Source organism: Oryctolagus cuniculus, chromosome 10 (genome assembly GCF_051225735.1).
Source record: "Oryctolagus cuniculus isolate XC-2025 breed Fujian yellow rabbit chromosome 10, ASM5122573v1, whole genome shotgun sequence".
NCBI classification, from domain to species: Eukaryota; Metazoa; Chordata; class Mammalia; order Lagomorpha; family Leporidae; genus Oryctolagus; species Oryctolagus cuniculus.
In genome coordinates, this window is record NC_142876.1 from 103477865 (window position 1) to 103496903 (window position 19039).

Genomic DNA, 19039 nt, shown 5'->3' on the forward strand with positions numbered 1-19039 from the left:
GCTGGTTTACTCTCCAAACATCTGCAGCTGCCCAGATTGAAGCAGTCTGAAGTTAGGAGCCAGAAACTCAGCCCAGGTCCTCAGTGGGTGGCAGGGACCCAATCACTTACACCATTTCCTGCTGCCTCCCAGGTGCACGTTAGCAGGAAGCTGGAATTGCCAGTGGAGTCCGGAACCAGGGCACTGAGCTGGGTGGTGGGTATGGTTTCCCGAGTGCCGAGTGGGATTTTTTTTTTTTTTTTTTGACAGGCAGAGTGGACAGTGAGCGAGAGAGAGACAGAGAGAAAGATCTTCCTTTTGCCATTGGTTCACCCTCCAATGGCCGCCACGGTCGGCCCATCCGATGGCAGGAGCCAGGTGCTTCTCCTGGTCTCCCATGGGGTGCAGGGCCCAAGCACTTGGGCCATCCTCCGCTGTACTCCCAGGCCACAGCAGAGAGCTGGCCTGGAAGAGGGCAACCGGGACAGAATCCGGCGCCCCGACTTGGACTAGAACCTGGTGTGCCAGCGCCACAGGCGGAGGATTAGCCTAGTGAGCTGCGGCACTGGCCTACCCCCAGTGGGATCTTAACTGCTAGGCCAAACGTCCATTCCTCTTTTATTTGCTAAACTTCTCAGCCTTGTCTGTGTACACTATAGTGTGAGGGGTGTGGCCTCCATAAGGACTGCCCTTCCAATGTTAGCATCACAACAGTATCCTATTCGTGGACAGATCTTTTTCCTACTTAAGTATGATTAAGCTTTTAAATATGTAGGTCTCTTATAAATTGAAATAATATTTACGTAGGATCTGAGCTGAAACTGCCTTTTCAATTTCCATTGCTTGGTCCAGAATACCAGGAAAAAAACAACACCAGGCAGTACTCAAAGTAAACTCTGGTTGCTAAATAGCCTACGTCATTTATGAAGACAGAAAAATGAAAGTACTCAGTAATAAAAAAGCTCATTTAAGACTTTAGAGGTAAGAGTTAACATAGTCACAAAGATTCATTTGAGTTCGTAAAGATTTGAGCACTACTAACAAGTTAGTAGGCAATTTAAAGTCATTGTTTAATCGTAAATGGCAATAATTAATAAATGTCAAGAATGACAGATGTCATCAAACGCTTTCAAAGTGAAAGGATTTTGCAATTCGACTGTTTTCCTTTCAGGGTGAAGGTATACGGGAAGTCTCCAGCCTGCCCGGCTCTGCTGGGCTCCCAGGCCGGCTGGGCTCCCGGGGCTCGGGATTGGCCCTGGGCCGCCCCGCCCTGCCGAGTCTGCGGTGTCCGCCTCGGGGCTGAGTCACGCCGAATAGATAGAGAGTTTATCGGCGCGTGTCCTCCAGATCGTGTTCTGCGCTTACAAATATAGCGGCTGAGCGCACCGCTCGGAAGAGGCTCGGGGCCTCGCGCGTCCTTGCGGCCAGGGGTGTAAACAGCCTCGCCGCGGGACTGCAGCCCGCAGGACCCTGTCAGCTCCCGCCCGCGCCTGGGAGGTGAGTGGCCATCGTGGGGGCCGCGGTGTGTGTGCGGGAGTAGGTGGGAGCGGCTGGTGCTGCACCTGCAGCTGCTGGCGGTGGGGGGATAGGGGAGGGGGGCGCGGCGCGTGCGGTCCTCCGGACCCAAGCGCATACACAGCCCCAGCAGAACGCGGCCCCAGGGGCCAGGCAGTGATCTGCAGTGTGGGCCAGGGACTGGGACTGACAGGGAGGCAGGCGAACCCGCGGCTGGATAGGAGCCCCGCGAGCAGCTGCGGTTCCTGGTCATTGCCTTCCTCCCTACGCGCTGTCTGACGCCCGCCCGGGGCGGAGCTCCAAGGTCCTGTCCCAGGGAGATAAATCAACTTTGTTTGTGTCCTCTTTGGGGGCCCTGAAGTGCATGATTGACACCTGCCGGGGCAAATGCCTCCCGCTGGCTGGAGTGGGAGTGGGAGTGGGGACAGGGTGCGGGTGGGGGTCGGAGGGTGGTGTGGCTGGCAGGCAGCCTGCAGCCCCCTCTGCTGGCCTGGCAAAATTGAGCGCCCAGAGAGTGTCCTGGAGTTAACCTCAGGCCCTCTCTGCCCGTTGTCTTATATTTAATTGGTGGCTATGAATGGTCTTAATTTCTTTAAATAGTCACCCTTCCTTCAGCCTCCCTGGGTGCCAGGTACGCTCTTAAGCACTTGGCACAAATGATCGCAGTAACCTTGTCATCAAGGCCGTGAGCTTGGTACTGTTGTTGCATTGTGTCCCCATGAGAACACCCAGGCAGGCCACGTTCCCAGGAGGCAGGATTCCAGCCTGACTCAGACGCTGTTCTCTTAATCCTACCTGTTCCCTCACCTCCCGTGCCTGATTTTCTGTTTTAACAAATTATGGTAAAAAAAATCATCAGCTGTCCCTGGGGAAAATGTAATTTAATTCAGGGTTCGGCTGAAACATTGGGGCTACGCTGACCTCACTTGAAGATCTGACCCCTGTTTACGTGGAGGTGTCTATCAGAGAAGTGGCTCTGGGGTCGGCTCCGGCCTCAGGAGGGGTGGAGTGGCATTTGTGAGTCACTGGGGGCTCCTTGTCCCTACTGAACCTGAGTGTCCCCAGAAAGTCCACTGGCTACAGTCATTCCTTTGCATCCAGTCAGCGTCTTCCTGACCTGGGGTTCACACTTGGAAGGATCTTGTGCAAGGCCTGGAGCTTGGCAGCCCAAGGGAAGAGGGTACCGGGGGCTCTCGGGGCATGGGGGACCTGGGAGCCGACCTCTCTCTCTCCTCGGCGGGCTCAGGTGGTCCTGGTCTCCGCTCCCCAAGCCTGGCAGGGAGTGCTGGAACCCCGCCTTCACCTCTTTTCCCCCAGGTCCTTCCTCTGGCGCTGCCACCCCACACCCCCAGCCACCAGTCCAGTCTGTCCCAGGATGGGAGGGAGAGGACCAAGTGAGCAAGGGGTGCCCCCTCCCCTGGCATGTGACTTCAGAGTGGAAATTCGCGCTCTGTGCCAGGGGACACATTTTTTCCAGCCATGCCCTCTGGCTCCGGAGCAGGTGGTTCATCTGTAGAGCGAACCTGATGTTGCTGGATTGGGGAAGGGTACAGAAAGACCTTCCCCCACCTGTGCAGAGGACCCCTTCCTCCTCACGGGCCTGTGGGGCCACCCACAGGGACCACCAGGGCGCCCTACTCTCTGGCTCATCCAGCCGTCCTGTCCTGTCCCGTGTGTGCTGTGTGGACCTGAGACACTGCCCATTGTGCACACAGGAAACTCGGAGGCATGGACAGCACCTCCACTGTGTTTCTGCAAGTAACAGGTGCATGGGGACGTCAGTTGTTCAGGGTCTGCAGGAAGGGCAGAAATGCACACCAGGTAAAGGGTCAGTTCGCTGGGCCTCTGAGTCGAGGCCCTAAGCAGGAGCCTGCCACCGCAGCTCTGCCCAGCTCTGTGGGGGGATTGGATGAGGGGACAGCGAGCCCCTCCAGCTCCTCCCGCCTGGGGCTGTGCAGCCTGCTCGGCGTTGGGCAGCTGTGTTGATGGAACTGCCTGCGGGGCTGCTCCTCTGGCTTGGTCCAGAGACAGATGAAATAGAATGGAAAGCCATCAAGCAATTCAGCTTGCACTGAGTGCTGTGAAGTGAAAAGGCGAGAGAGAGAGAGAGAGAGAAAGAGAGAGAGGGAGAGAGGGAGAGGGAGGAACAGGTGGCAGAGGAGGCAGACATCGGGGCTGTGTTCAGGGGATGAGGGGAGGGAGCAGCAGGTGCTGAGCTCTGAGGGGCAGAAGCTTGGGGTGGAGGCTGAGGTGGTGCATGGAGGAGTGAGACGGGGGCCGTCCTACCTGGTTCTTGCTGGGAGGTGATGCTCACCGCTGAGTGGAACATGGGGTGGACGGCAAGTAAGGGTAAACGGACAGCCAGGCTGGCAGCTAGGGGGCTCTTGCACAACTGAGGCAGCAGGGGCGCTAGCGGTGGGAAAAGTGCACACCCTCCAGCTCTGTGCCATCCCTGGGTGTGGCTGTGTGTGTGTTGGGGGTAGACATGGGTGCATGGTCCCTGGGTGTGAATGAGTGTGTGTGGGGTGTAGACTTGGGTGCATGGTCCCTGGGTGTGGATGAGTGTGTGTGGGGGTGTAGACGTGGGTACATGGTCCCTGGGTGTGGATGAGTGTGGGGGGGTGTAGACTTGGGTGCATGGTCCCCGGGCGTGGATGAGTGTGTGGGGGGTGTAGACTTGGGTGCATGGTCCCTGGGTGTGAATTGGTGTGGGGGTGTAGACATGGGTGCATGGTCCCTGGGTGTGGATGAATGTGTGTGGGGTGTAGACATGGGTGCATGGTCCCTGGGTGTGGATGAGTGTGTGTGGGGTGTAGACGTGGGTGCATGGTTCCTGGGTGTGGATGAGTGTGTGTGGGGTGTAGATGTGGGTGCATTGTCCCTGGGTGTGGATGAGTGCGTGTGGGGGTGTAGACTTGGGTGCATGGTCCTTGGGTGTGGATGAGTGTGGGGGGGTGTAGACGTGGGTTCATGGTCCCTGGGTGTAGATGGGTGTGTGTGGGTGTAGACGTGGGTGCATGGTCCCTGGGTGTGGATGAGTGTGTGTGGGGGTGTAGACTTGGGTGCATGGTCCCAGGGTGTGGATGAGTGTGTGTGGGTGTAGATGTGGGTGCATGGTCCTGGGTGTGGATGAGTGTGTGGGGGGGTATAGATGTGGGTGCATGGTCCCTGGGTGTGAATTGGTGTGGGGGTGTAGACGAGGGTGCATGGTCCCAGGGTGTGGATGAGTGTGTGGGGGGGTGTAGACATAGGTGCATGGTCCCCGGGTGTGGATGAGTGTGGGGGGGGTGTAGACGTGAGTGCATGGTCCCTGGGTGTGGACGGGTGTGTGTGGGGGTGTAGACATGGGTGCATGGTCCCTGGGTGTGGATGAGTGTGGGGGGGTGTAGACGTGGGTTCATGGTCCCTGGGTGTAGATGGGTGTGTTTGGGTGTAGACGTGGGTGCATGGTCCCTGGGTGTGGACGGGTGTGTGTGGGGGTGTAGACATGGGTGCATGGTCCCTGGGTGTGGATGAGTGTGGAGGGGGTGTAGACTTGGGTGCATGGTCCCTGGGTGTGGATGGTGTGTGTGTGGGGATGTAGACATGGGTGCATGGTCCCTGGGTGTGGATGAGTGTGGAGGGGGTGTAGACTTGGGTGCATGGTCCCTGGGTGTGGATGAGTGTGTGTGGGGTGTAGACGTGGGTGCATGGTCCCTGGGTGTGGATGAGTGTGGAGGGGGTGTAGACTTGGGTGTGTGGTCCTGAGTGTGGATGAGTGTGTGTGGGGTGTAGATGTGGGTGCATTGTCCCTGGGTGTGGATGGTGTGTGTGTGGGGATGTAGACATGGGTGCATGGTCCCTGGGTGTGGATGAGTGTGGAGGGGGTGTAGACATGGGTGCATGGTCCCTGGGTGTGGATGAGTGTGTGTGGGGTGTAGACTTGGGTGTGTGGTCCTGGGTGTGGATGAGTGTGTGTGGGGTGTAGATGTGGGTGCATTGTCCCTGGGTGTGGATGAGTGTGTGTGGGGGTGTAGACGTGGGTGCATGGTCCCTGGGTGTGGATGGTGTGTGTGTGGGGATGTAGACATGGGTGCATGGTCCCTGGGTGTGGATGAGTGTGGAGGGGGTGTAGACTTGGGTGCATGGTCCCTGGGTGTGGATGAGTGTGTGGGGGGGTGTAGACGTAGGTGCGTGTGCACAGAATGGTGGGCACAGGGCGAGGAGTGACCTCTGGGGAATGACGGAGCAGGTGGGGAGCTCAGGGTGCCCAGGAAGGGACAGACCCTGTGGGGGTACGTGGAGGCCTCCTGCCTCTTGAGAGCATCGGCGTTACCAAGGACGCCAGCGTCAGGCTGGTCTCTAGACGCGCCTCTTACTTTAACTCTCCACAGTCTGCGTGATTTATTGCTGCTAACAAATCACCCCAAACCTGACAGCTCACAACTGCACATATTTTATCCCTCTGTCTCTGAGGGTCAAAGTCTCGGTGGCTTACCTGGGTGGTTCTGGCTCAGGGTCTCACGGAGCTGCGGGCAGACAGTTGCCGGGACTGCAGGAGCGGCTTTGGCTGCAGCCACTGACACGGCTGTTGGTGGGCGGCCCCTGTTCCCATCTGCGCAGCTTCTCCACAGGGTCGCTAGAGCGTGCCCGGATCCTGAGGCTGATGTCCCCCGGGGTAAGTGAGCTAAGCGGGCGGGCGAGTGAGTGAGCAGTACTGCTGGGTTCTAGCCTGGGAAGTCACCCTCCATCAGAGTTACAGAGAGAGGTAGAGACAGAGAGAGAGAGGTCTTCCATCCTCTGGTTCACTCCCCAGATGGCTGCAACAGCTGGAGTTGTGCCGATCTGAAGCCAGGAGCCAGGAGCTTCTTCTGGGTCTCCCATGTGGGTGCAGGGGCCCAAGGACTTGGGCTATCTTCTATTGCTTTCCCAGGCCATAGCGGAGAGCTGGATCGGAAGAGGAGCAGCCGGGACTTGAACCGGCGCCCATATGGTATGCGGGCACTTCAGGCCAGGGCGTTAACCTGCTGTGCCACAGCACCGGCCCCTCATGTTCTTTCAATAGGAGAGTATCCTTAGGCTCCACTCACGCTCAGGGGAGAGGAACTAAGCTCTGATGTGTTTTTTAAAAAATATTTATTTATTTGAAAGAGTTAGAGAGAGAGAGAGAGAGAGCAAGTGCTTCCATCTGCTGCTTCATTCTCCAAATGGCCGCAATAGCCAGTGCTGGACCAGGTCGAAGCCAGGAGCCCAGAGCTCCGTCGGCGTCTCCCACATGGATGGCAGGGGCCCAAGCATCCAGGCCATCTTCTGCTGCTTTCCCAGGTGTGTTAGCAGAGAGCTGCGTGGACAGCAGAGCAGCCAGAACTCGAACCGTGGCTCTGATGCTGCTGCCATATGCGGTGGCTCAGCCTGCTGTGTCACAGCACCGCCCACCCCACCTCCCACCCCCGAGCGCCAATTTATTAAAGGAAAGAATGTGAACGAACGTATGGGTGTAGCTTAGAATAGTCAAGTCCACCAAAGCAAAAGTATTTCCTGTTTTATTGTCTGCTACAGCCAGAATCAGCAAGTGGTAACCCACAGGGCTGGTACCCGAGTCTGAGGGGCACGTGGGCCTGCTGGGGCAGGCTGGGGACCGGGCTCAACGCCCCCTCCACATCTGCCTGGCCACTGGCTGCAGCCCAAGGCCACTCTGCCTGCTCTCCACACTCTGAGACTAGTGCTGGTGGCTGGCAGGCACCAAGTGGTGGAATACCAGCTGGGGAGTGACCTTGCCTCCCGCCGGCTGTCCCCTGAGATGCCCGGGCAGAGGAGGACACGCAGGCATCTATCCGGGGGGCCCTGGGGAACAGAGTGAAGCTGGGTGCAGCAGGCTCCCACCCTCTGCTCACCACACCTGCCAGGCCTTTCCCGCTCGGGCCAGCCGCTTTGGTCCTGAGACTGTCTCTGGCAGGTGGCAGCTGGGCCTGCAGCCTGCTGGCTACTGGGGAGGACCGGCTGGGAGTTTTCACTCTGGTTATGTAACTGACCTGTGACCTGCCCACTGACCTGTGAAGCCCAACGTATTTACCGTCTCACCCTTTACTGAAAACATTTGCCCATCTTGGCAGGAAAGCAAAAAGGTTTTCCCATGGGCATTTTCCTTCCCACTTTGCGAATCTGCTGACGGCTGGCATGTCCACAGGGAGCCTACAGGGTGGCCCCTGGCGTCCCTGGGCGCAGGGGAGGGGGCCTGGCGGCAGTCTCTGGCCCAGTGTCCTTTCCCTCGCAGTGTGCAGAGGCAGGCCTCGTGGTCGCCGGTGTTTTCTTGGGAAGAAGCTCTGGGCCCGGGGACAGGGGACAGTGCAGCTCAGGTCTAGGGAGGTGTGTGGGCTGCCTGAGTGCTAGCCTGGCAATTCTGTTCCATAGCCGGGACCAGGATCAGAGGCTTTGGAACCATGAGTCTGGGCTGTGCACCGGGAGGAGACGCGGGCTAATGCTTTGCACTTGGCTTTGTGAGAGAACCTCTCCTCCGGCGCCATGGTTCCTCTGTAAGGCCGCTTATTGCTTTATTTGTGTTGAGGGCTTCCCGGGGTGGATCTGTCAAGATGGCTGCTCCTCTTTCCTGCTTTGGTGACGTACAGCATGGCGAGTCCGACAGTTAGTTAATGTGTAGGAAACGACATTTCAGGTGTTTGCCTGAAAGATTGCGTTGGCCGGAGTGCTCTCTACACAGAGGTCAGCTTTGTGATTTTGCCAGGAGACCGTCTCTTCCTTGAGCCGCTGAGTGATGCTTGCGTCTGTCCCCGACATCTGCCTCCTCTCTGCTTCCCAATCAGGATGGAGGGACTCCTCCCTGCCCGAACTGACTCCCAGACTCCTATGATGAAGTCCCTTTCCCAGTCTCAGCACCCACACAGGGTGCTACCTGCCTCCTCGTCAGACTTGTCCAGCTGCCCACAGAGACCTGGCCGCAGCCCTGTCCTGCTCAGGCTGCCAGCGGCTGGGCTGGAGCTGGCACTTAGAGCTTAGCCGGAGCTTCCCAGCGCCTCTGAAGGTTACGTGTAAATCTCTCGCAGACTCATCACCGCGGTTCTTAGCGTCTCCAGTTTTTGCTGCACACATTTGCAAGCAGAACTCCCTCTTACAGACAAGACCCTGGCTTAAGTCCTCTTTCTTGAAGAACAGAACCTCTTTCGTGTTGCACAACTCAGGGGAGGTGGAGAACATGGTTCGATGGTAGACAGGATGTGTTCTTTCCCACCTACATACTGAGTGTCATTTTTTTTTTTTTTTTTTTTTTTTTTTGGCCAGGCAGAGTTAGATAGTGAGAGAGAGACACAGAGAGAGTTATAGACAGTGAGAAAGAGACAGAGAGAAAGGTCTTCCTTCCATTGGTTCATTCCCCTAATGGCCGCACGCTGCGCCAATCCGAAGCCAGGAGCCAGGTACTTCCTCCCGGTCTCCCATGGGACCCAAGCACTTGGGCCATCCTCCGCTGCCCTCCCGGGCCACAGCAGAGAGCTGGACTGGAAGAGGAGCAACCGGGACAGAATCCGGCACCCCAACAGGGACTAGAACCCAGTGTGCCAGCGCCACAGGCGGAGGATTAGCCAAGAGAACCACGGTGCCGGCCAAGTGTCGTAATAATTTACAGCTGCTTAAAAAGATGTCAAGGACTTGGGCAATGAAAGTGTTGATATTCCTGGAATTTCTGAAAAATGATTATGTCATTTTTCTCTTGTTCACGTGATCAAATATAGGCCATTCCCCAAGATGGGAACTTGAATTGCATTTCTCCACGTGAGTGAATGCATGGAGAGGAGTGAGCCGTGAGGCTGGGAGTGCAGAGGCTACTGACCAAAGGGAGTGACAGAATTTCAGCAGCAGAGTCTGGGGGATGCTTAGGCTGCGCGCACACACACACACACAGACAGCTAGCAGGCCTTCCTGGGCCGTGACCCCGGCCGCTGGGCTGCCCACGCTGCCCACATGCCTTTAACTTGACTTTGGCTCTGTGGTTTGCTTCTGTATGAGGACGGGGCCCCGCGCAGAGATTCCCTCAGGGAGATTGCACTGACTGCGTCTCTTCTTAGTTTTTCTCCATTACTGGCTGTTTTTTTTAAACCTCTTGTTTCTAGGCTGAGGCTTAGCTTCTTGCAGACTTACAGAGACCTCATGCCCATGCATATCGTAGTTATTCTGAAGAAAAACAGACTAAAATCTTTAATTTTTAAAATTTTTTAATTTTTAATTTTTTGACAGAGTTAGACAGTGAGAGAGAAAGAGAGACAGAGAGAAAGATTGTCCTTCTGTTGGTTCACCCCCCAAATGGCTGCTACGGCCGGTGCGCTGCGCCAGTCTGAAGGCAGGAGCCAGGTGCTTCCTCCTGGTCTCCCATGTGGGTGCAGGGCCCAAGGACTTGGGCCATCCTCCACTGCCTGCCCAGGCCACAGCAGAGAGCTGGACTGGAAGAGGAGCAACTGGGACTAGAACCCAGTTCCCCAATCGGGACTAGCACCTGGGGTGCCAGTGCCACAGGCTGAGGATTAGCCTAGTGAGCCATGGTGCTGGCCTTTATTTTTTTTTTTAAGGATGTATCTTATTTATTTGAAAGGCATAGTTACAGAAAGAGAGAAGGAGAGACAGGTCTTCCATTCACTGGTTCACTCCCCAAACGGCCACAATGGGCAGGGGTGGGCCAGGCTGAAGACAAGAGCCAGGAGCCTCTGCTGGGTCTCCCACATGGGTGCAGGGATCAAGGGTCAGAAGTGGAGCAGCTGGGACTCTAAGTGGCACCCATGAGGGCTTAACCCGCAACACCACAACACTTGCTCCAAGACTAAAATCTTTTAAAATTTTTATTATCTGCTTGAAATGATTTCAGAGAAGCAGAAAAATCTCCCAAATGCCTGCAACAGCAGGACTGGGCCAGGCCAAAGCTGAGAGCCTAGAACTTGATCTGGGTCTCCCACTTGGGTGGCAGGGACCCAGCTACTTGACCCATTACCTGCTGGCTCCTGGGGTGAGCTGGAATGGAGAGCAGAGCTGGCACTTGAACCTGGACCTTCCCATTTGGGATGGTGGCATCCTGAGTGGTGGCTTCAGCACATGCCAAAGAAAACCACTTAACCACTGACCCTAGGAAAACATCTTGAAAGTAACAAGTGACCAATGATGCATCGCCTAGTTGAGAATGCTATTCAAATCGCTACAGATTTCGCAACAGAAACCATGATGCCAGCAGACAGTGGTGGTATTTTTAAAGTGCTGAGAGAAAAGAGTGTGAACTCGGAATCTGGAGTCTGATAAAAATAACCAGGAATGGAGGTGAGAACGAAATACTCCAAGAGCGGGAACACAGACTTTATCGGCATACCTCCTACAGAATTACTTGTAAAAGGAAGTTTTTTGGACACAGGGAAATAACACCAGTGGGAACCCTGAGTGATAGGAAGCTGGGAAAAGCAGCCGACACAGCACGTACGAAGTACATGTAGTGGGCTGCTGCTCCTTGCGAGGTCTTTAACTGGACAGTTGGAAGCCACAAATGTAGCCCGGACAGAACACACGAAGACAACCACAGTGTGAAGATGGGGGTACACGGGGGAGGCCTTCGACAGCTCTCTCCAAGAGGTGACATATTGTTCCTAAGGGGTCTCTGGAAAGGTAGTGTACACCTTCCCAGGGCCACCGTTACAAAAAAGCAAGAAAACCAACAACCAAAAACAAACCCTCACAAAGCAAACAAAACTACACAAAGAAACATAGTCAAAAACACTAGAGAAAGTAGAATGAAACACTGCCGTCAGTAACACCAAGAAAAGATGTGAGGGAGGAGAGCAAAAGGGATCGTGGAGAGCAAATACGGCAGCAGACCCGAGCTCAGTACATCCATAATGACGTTACATGGAAGCGGCCCCAACACGCCCATTAAAGGACGGACTCAGATCCAACAGCATGTGTTTCCCAGTATCTCGGATAACATATAACCACATATTTAGGTGGAACGCAAAAGGATGGAATCTGAAACTGAAAAGACAGAAATGCGAGGAAAGTTTTGCAAATCACACGTGTGGTAAGGGTCTGAATCCAGAGTACAAAGCTCTATGGCAGGTCAGCTATGAGAAGAGAAAATGACCCAGTTCCAAAGGGAATGTGGTCAGCTGGAGGTGGGAGACTGGGAGACTGGGGCTCCATGGGGACTTTGGTTGTGTGTGTGGTTTTTTTTTTTTTTTGGACAGGCAGAGTGGACAGTGAGAGAGAGAGAGAGAGAGACAGAGACAGAGAGACAGAGAGAAAGGTCTTCCTTTGCCGTTGGTTCACCCTCCAATGGCTGCTGCGGCCGGCGCACCACGCTGATCCAAAGGCAGGAGCCAGGTGCTTCTCCTGGTCTCCCATGGGGTGCAGGGCCCAAGGACTTGGGCCATCCTCCACTGCACTCCCTGGCCACAGCAGAGAGCTGGCCTGGAAGAGGGGCAACCGGGACAGAATCCGGCACCCCGACCAGAACTAGAACCCGGTGTGCTGGCGCCACTAGGCGGAGGATTAGCCTGTTGAGCCGTGGCGCCAGCCGACTTTGGTTGTTAACAGAGCTGGTGTGTAGCTTCAGATGATAAGGGGAGGGGAGGCGGTGGCGGGCAGGGGGCTGGAGGTCTACCCTGGAGTGGAGGAAGCCATCGGGTCAGCTTGATTAAGAGGAGAGGGTGGGAGGAGGGTGGAGGAGAACGTGGCTGTGTTCTTTGTGTCCTGTACTTAGAGGAAAGAAAGAGTGCTTCACCGTTTGCAGGAGAAAGTTCTATGACTAAGACTTTTCCGGTCATCCTTAAGTGGAAAATAACAGTAACACAGCCTGAGCGAGCCTTGGTTTTTAATAAGGTTAACACAGCTTAGAAAGTATCACTCTGCTGCTCTCCTTGAGGGTGAGAGAAATGTGCAAGGTGTGTTCCTGTGTGTGCATGCGCGTGTGTGTACTCTATCCATCCAGTGCACCTGCTGGGATGATTAGCTGCATATTCTAGTAAATTCAGCAGAATGCCTGTGGGCTCAGGGAGCCACAGAGCAGTCTCATTTCAGAGCTCACGTCGAGGCTGTATGTGTTCAGGGTGTGCATGAAACTGACCCGTGCATTTTTTAAACAGGTAATTGCATGCTCCCACGATGGGACATAAAGTGGTCGTGTTTGACATTTCCGCCGTCAGAGCCTTGTGGGAAACTCGGGTCAGGAGGCACAAAGCGTGGCAGAAGAAGGAGGCGGAGCGGCTGGAGAAGAGCGCCTTGGAGAAGTAGGTGCTGCCTGTCCCCGCCGGGGGCTCCTGGATCCGCGCAGGGAAGGCCGGGGGCCGGGGAAGGTGCCTTCCTTCTGGGATCCCTTACTGTGGGGGCCCTGCCCGCTGGACTGCAGGGCTGACGCCCCATCCCTGCCACAGTGACCACCTGCAGTTATCAGGACCTGCAAGCACGGGAGCTTCCAAGAGCCCACGGAAAACGGAGTGAAACGATGAGTCTCTTTTGGTGTAAAACATTTCGAATCCCACGCTAGGTTTCCCATAATACGCATTTTTCGTGAATGTTTGGAGACCCCTTGTGTACTCCAGACAGTGCGAGGAGCACAGGGAGGAATGAGATGAGCTGATCAGTCTCTCTACAGTAATACTTCAGAGACTTATTTGAAAGGCAGGGTGATGGAAATTTATAATACACTTGTTTAAAAAGGATTTTAAAAGAGACAGGTAAAATTACAGACGGAGGGAGGGAGAGACGGACAGAGGTCTTCCATCCGCTGATGCATTCTCCAGATGGCTGCAATGGCTGGAGCTGGGTAGATCAAAGCCCGGAGCCAGGAGCTTCCGCTGGGTCTCCCACACAGGTACAGGGGCCCAAGGACTTGGACCGTCCTCCACTGCTTTCCCAGGCCATAGCAGAGAGCTGGATCGGAAGAGGAGCAGCCGGGACTTGACCTGGCGCCCATATGGGATGCCAGTGCCGCAGGAAGCGGCTTTACCTGCTACGCCACAGCGCCAACCCCAAGTCAGGTGTTTATAAACAGGGGCTGTTCTCTGTTTCTATTCTGATGGCCTTGAGAGGTCAGCAAATTCCTGTGACCCTGCATTTAAAAAAAAACAAAAAACAAAAAACAAAAAACAAAACGTAGGTTGGCACCATAGCATAATCACAAAGGAAACTGTAATTAATCAAATGAATAAGAAATGTTAGTGGAGACTTCACCAGGAATTTTCATCTATCTCACCTCGTTGACTTTTTTAATCAAAGTCACTGATAATTCACAAAGGGGTGGGGGGTCGAGAGGGCCACAGGTGGGCCGACGCCCCTCCCGGCAGGTGGTGGCCCAGGAGGGTCACTGTGGCCTCCGCTGCCCGCTGTTGCAGGATAAAGGAGGAGTGGAACTACGTGGCCGAGTGCCGGCGGCTGGGCATCCCGCAGGCCGAGTACTGCAGGAATGGCTTTGTGGACACCAGCGTGAGGCTTCTAGAAAGGATCGAGAGGAACTCCCTCATCAGGCAGCGGTCGCTCGCCAAGGGCGGAGGCAAGCAGAGCAGTCCGTTTGTGTTAGAACTCTCAGGGGAGCACTGGAAGGTGAGTCCATGTGTTTCTCTGTCTCGCTGCAGAGCTGGCTGGGGCTGTCCACCGCCGACCCGAGCCTGGGCCTCGCCCTTGGCCTGGTGAGGGCTCCGGCCTTTGGAGAGCTTCCCAGTGCGGTGTGGGGGAAGGTGTCCCTTCTGTGGGTTCTCTGGTCTTCTCTGCAGGAAATGTGGGGTGGCTCTGGGAAGAGCAGTGGCTCGGCTTGGATCCCCCCAAAGCTGAGCAGCTGAGCCCCTGGCGGCTTAATTCTGTTTTGCCCCAGACATTTAAATTAACTCTGCCACTTAAAAGTTCCATTTGAATGACAACCTCTTCCTTGGTGAGACGCCCCTCTCCCCGTTCACGACAGCGACACCCCTTGTTCTTTCCTGGGGTGTTTGCAATGGCATCCTGCCTCCTGCTCCCCCAACTTGCTGCCAGGCTTGGGGAGGCATCCCCGGGGCTGTCTGTGATCTGGCATTTCTGGTGGGGCAGTGCTGGCGCGGGCAGCTGGAGTCTGGTCTGTGTGTTGGGGAAGAGCCGTGGGTAGGGGAACTTGCATATTGCCCATTTCGGTGGACCTGGTTCTCTGGGCCCGCCCTCCGTCTCTCCTAGCTGATTTATTTGAGAGGGCAGGGTGGAGAGAGTGCCCCCATCTGATGGGGGTCGCAGGTGTCAGTGCTTGCCTGTGCTTTTACGGATGCTCAGGGGCCCAGGGGCCTCCCCACCACTTCCAGAGCCCGAGGAGGCCTGAGGCCGCGGAGGCTGGGCTGGACCTCAGCACTCCCCGCCGACTGTCTTTCTGGTGCTCTTTCTCTATTACATTTGGAAAATTTAGTATAGCAAATATTAGGTGTTTATCAAGTATTTCTGAAAGCAACTACAGATAAAGGAAATGTAGCCTAAATTTCACAATTGAATAAAATGACATTTTGTTTTTAGAGGATAGTCAACTGATATGTTATAAATATGTGACTACTGTGAATATGTGTTTGAGCCTGGTCGTCCAAAATTTTGACTTAGTATTTGACTTATATGAATATGTATATTGGTATCTTGTCTGGTATATTTTAGTAATGTCATTGAGTTGGAAGTATCTGCTCTTGTAAAATTAATGACAAATGCAGTGACTTTGGTTTCTTTTTTTTAAATGGCTGTAGTTCAGGGAGTTAAGTCCAGTGCTCCCATATATGCCTTCTTGCATCCTGGGTTTTATAGAAGCCTGGCTTTATTTAATTAATTTATTTTTTAAAGACATTTATTTATTTGAAAAAGTTACAGAGAGAGAGAAAGAGGGAGACACACACACACACACACACAGATATCTTCCATGTACTGGTTCACTCTCCAAGTAGCCACAGTGGCCAGGGCTGGGCAAGGCTGAAGCCAGGAGCCAGGAGCATTGGTTTAGTTTTCAAGGAGCTGGATCGGAAATGGAGCAGCGAGGACACGAACTGGCACCCCTATGAATGCTGGCATTGCAGGCAGCGGCTTTATGCCACAGTGCCGGCCCCTACATGCTTTGCTTTAGATGACTTTGTGCCCGCTGAGGAACAAGCCGGATTAATGTTTTTCTCTCTGTTTTAGGAGCTCCCAGACTCGTTGAAGGAGCAGACACACCTGAAAGAATGGCACATAAGCAATACTCTGATTCAGATCATTCCTGCCTATATTGAGCTGTTTCAAGCAATGAGGGTTCTGGATCTGCCAAAAAACCAAATCTCCCATCTCCCAGCTGAGATCGGTATGTCCCTCAGTGGGCATCCCCAGGCCTCTCATCTGTCATGGCCAGGGCACTGCAAACACTGGGTTCCCTCCAACTGTGCACCCCAAAGCTGCAGGGCGGGGCTGTCTCAAGTGTCCCCGGCTGCCTACGTCAGTGTCGCCCGGGTGATTTCCCCCTGCAGTACACACAGACATTTGTCACTGCTCCGAGACTAGAAGTTTCATGAGTGAGCAATATTTTGTGTAGGGACTTTTCTTTTCTTTTTTTTTAAAAGGATTTTTAAATTTATTTGAAAGGCAGAGTTACAGAGAGAGAGAGAGGTAGAGACAGAGTGAGAGAGATCTTCCATCCTCTGGTTCACTCCTCACATGGCTGCAACGGCCAGGGCTGGGCCAGACCAGAGCCAGGAGCCAGGAGCCAGGAGCCAGGAGCCAGGAGCCAGGATCTGCATCCTGGTCTCTCACATGCGTGACAGGAATCCAAGTTCATGGGCCATCAGCTGCTTCCTCCCAGCGGGCACAGCAGCAGGAAGCTGGAGTGTAAGCAGGACTCAAATCCCGTAATCCCATATGGGGTGCAGGCATCCCAATGGCAGCTTAACCCGCGGCACCACAAAGCCTGCCCTTAGCTTACTTAAGAGCCCTCCAGGAGGCCACGGCTGGTGACGGCCTCCTGGGAGCTGTGCCACACGTCCCCCCATTGCCTGACACTGCCTCTGCCGTGTTACTGCTAAGGAGTTTGCACTCGGTGTGCTGCACTCACCCTGCCTATGGTTTCACAGAGGACCACACAATTCAAGAGCAAGGAGAAATCAATCAATAACCAATCAATCAATCAATCAATCGCCTCTCCCCTCCGCCTACCCCCGACACCCACACAATGCCATGATCAGAAGCAAAATGCTCGTGTGGGGGAGCAGACCTTAGTTAGGATGCTCAGAAACCACTGGCAGGGTTGCGTTCAGTGCCTTCCCCGTCGCTGACGCAGACGCTGGACGCGTGAGCTTTGCGCGTGGCTCTTCAAGGACCCCCTCGGTGGCGCTTTGCTGTTTCTCGTGACAGGCCGCTTGAAGAACCTGAGAGAACTCAACGTGAGCTTCAACCATCTGAAGAGCATTCCTCCAGAACTGGGGGACTGTGAGCACCTCGAGAGACTGGATTGTTCTGGAAATCTAGACCTAACCGAGCTGCCCTTCGAGGTAAGAAATAAACATTGCTGCGAGTTCCTTCTCACTTGACTCACGCCACGGCGGGGTCTGTGATGTGCGGAAGAAGGGCTAGAGGATGAAATCCACCATCGGTATTTGTTTATTTGTCTCTCTGTGCATGAGGCAGAGAGAGGGGTTGGGGCTCAGTTCACATCCGCTGATTCGTTCCTTCAGTGCCCACTGTGCTGGGGCTAGGCCCACCGAAGCCAGGAGCCAGGAACTCGCTCTGGGTCTCTGACATGGATGACAGGGACACGACCACTTGAGCGGACACTGGCTGCGGGAATTTAAACCGAGCTCTCCGACATGGATGACAGAATCCTAGCCACTGGGCCAGACGCCCACCCCCTAATCCGTTCTACTGCGTCACATTTTCCTAATATTTCAGTTGCTCTATATTGTCTATCATAAAGTCTTTTTAGAAAAGATTTATTTATCTATTTGAGAGATTGAGTTGCAGATGTGGGGGGTGGGGGCAAGAAAGAGAGAGAGAGAGAGAGAGAGAGAGAGAGGTCATCTTCCATCCTCTGGTTCACTCCCCAAAGGGCTGCAACAGCCAGAGCTGGGCCAATCCGGAGCCAGGAGCTTCTTCCGGATCTCCCACGTGGGTGCAGAGGCCCAAGCACTTGGGCCATCTTCTGTTTTCCAAGGCTATAAGCAGAGAGCTGGATCAGAAGTGGATCATCCAGGACACCAACTGGCGCCCATAAGGGAAGCCGGCGCTGTAGGTGGAGGCTTAGCGCACTATGCCACAGTGCCAACCCCGTCGTAAAATCTACTAGGCTGAGACCTTAATTTAAGTTTAGAAATGCTTCCGAGGGAAAATGATGCAAAATGTCCTGTTTTCATGTGAGAGATTTTTAAAATTATTATTATTATTTTATTTTATTTGAAAGACAGTGTTACAGAGAGAAAGATAGAGACACAGAAAGAGGTCTTCCAACTGTTGGTTCACTCCCCAGGTGGCGGCAATGGCTGGAGCTGTGCCGATCCAAAGCCAGGAGTGGGCCGGCGCCGCGGCTCACTAGGCTAATCCTCCACCTTGCAGCGCTGGCACTCCGGGTTCTAGTCCCGGTCGGGGCGCCGGATTCTGTCCCGGTTGCCCCTCTTCCAGGCCAGCTCTCTGCTGTGGCCAGGGAGTGCAGTGGAGGATGGCCCAAGTGCTTGGGCCCTGCACCCCATGGGAGACCAGGAGAAGTACCTGGCTCCTGCCATCGGATCAGCGTGGTGCGCTGGCCGCGGCGGCCATTGGAGGGTGAACCAACGGCAAAAGGAAGACCTTTCTCTCTGTCTCTCTCTCTCACTGTCCACTCTGCCTGTCAAAGAAAATAAAAAAAAAAGCCAGGAGCTTCTTCCAGATCTCCCACATGGGTTCACGGGCCCGAGGACTTGGGCCATCTTCTACTGCTTTCAAGGGCACAGCAGAGAGCTGGATTGGAAGAGGGGAAACCAGGACTAGAACTGGCGCCCATATGGGATGCCAGTGCTTCAGGCCAGGGCTTTAACCTGCTGTGCCACAGCGCTGGTCCCACATGAGAGATTTTTTTTTTTTCTTAAAATTTATTTTGATCTTTGGTTTCTTTTTTTATTTTTGACAGGCAGAGTGGACAGTGAGAGAGAGAGAGAAAGAGAAAGGTCTTCCTTTTTGCCATTGGTTCACCCTCCAATGGCCGCCGCGGCTGGCGCACCGCGCTGATCCGATGGCAGGAGCCAGGTACTTCTCCTGGTCTCCCATGGGGTGCAGGGCCCAAGCACTTGGGCCATCCTCCACTGCACTCCCGGGCCACAGCAGAGAGCTGGCCTGGAAGAGGGGCAACCGGGACAGAATCCGGCGCCCCGACCGGGACTAGAACCCGGAGTGCCAGCGCTGCAAGGTGGAGGATTAGCCTAGTGAGCCACGGTGCCGGCTCCACATGAGAGATTTTTATTCAATGCCTGTTTCATGGATGATGCCTGTTACCTGTAATGTGGATCCTGATTCATTGATCCGGCGTGATGAAAGCTGGAAATGAAAAAAGAGATGAGAAGTTTTTATATACTCAGAACTTCCCAATGACTCAAGTAGTGTT

General features: G+C 54.5%; 1 protein-coding gene across 2 annotated transcripts in view; it reads left to right on the forward strand.

Moving 5' to 3' along the window:
• The first annotated feature begins 1224 nt into the window (after positions 1-1224).
• Positions 1225-19039, forward strand: part of LRRC2 (leucine rich repeat containing 2) — a 28798-nt gene continuing 10983 nt past the window's right edge. Inside the window, exons 1-5 of one of the 2 annotated variants that reach the window (XM_002713304.6) lie at positions 1225-1476; positions 12597-12740; positions 13845-14052; positions 15625-15781; positions 16825-16961. In XM_002713304.6, the coding sequence (XP_002713350.1) occupies positions 12616-12740; positions 13845-14052; positions 15625-15781; positions 16825-16961 (627 nt within the window). In that variant the 5' untranslated portion in view covers positions 1225-1476; positions 12597-12615. Of the gene's footprint in view, positions 1477-2988; positions 3260-12596; positions 12741-13844; positions 14053-15624; positions 15782-16824; positions 16962-19039 lie in introns of those variants that run through there. The other variant, XM_089306413.1, reaches the window with a different exon arrangement.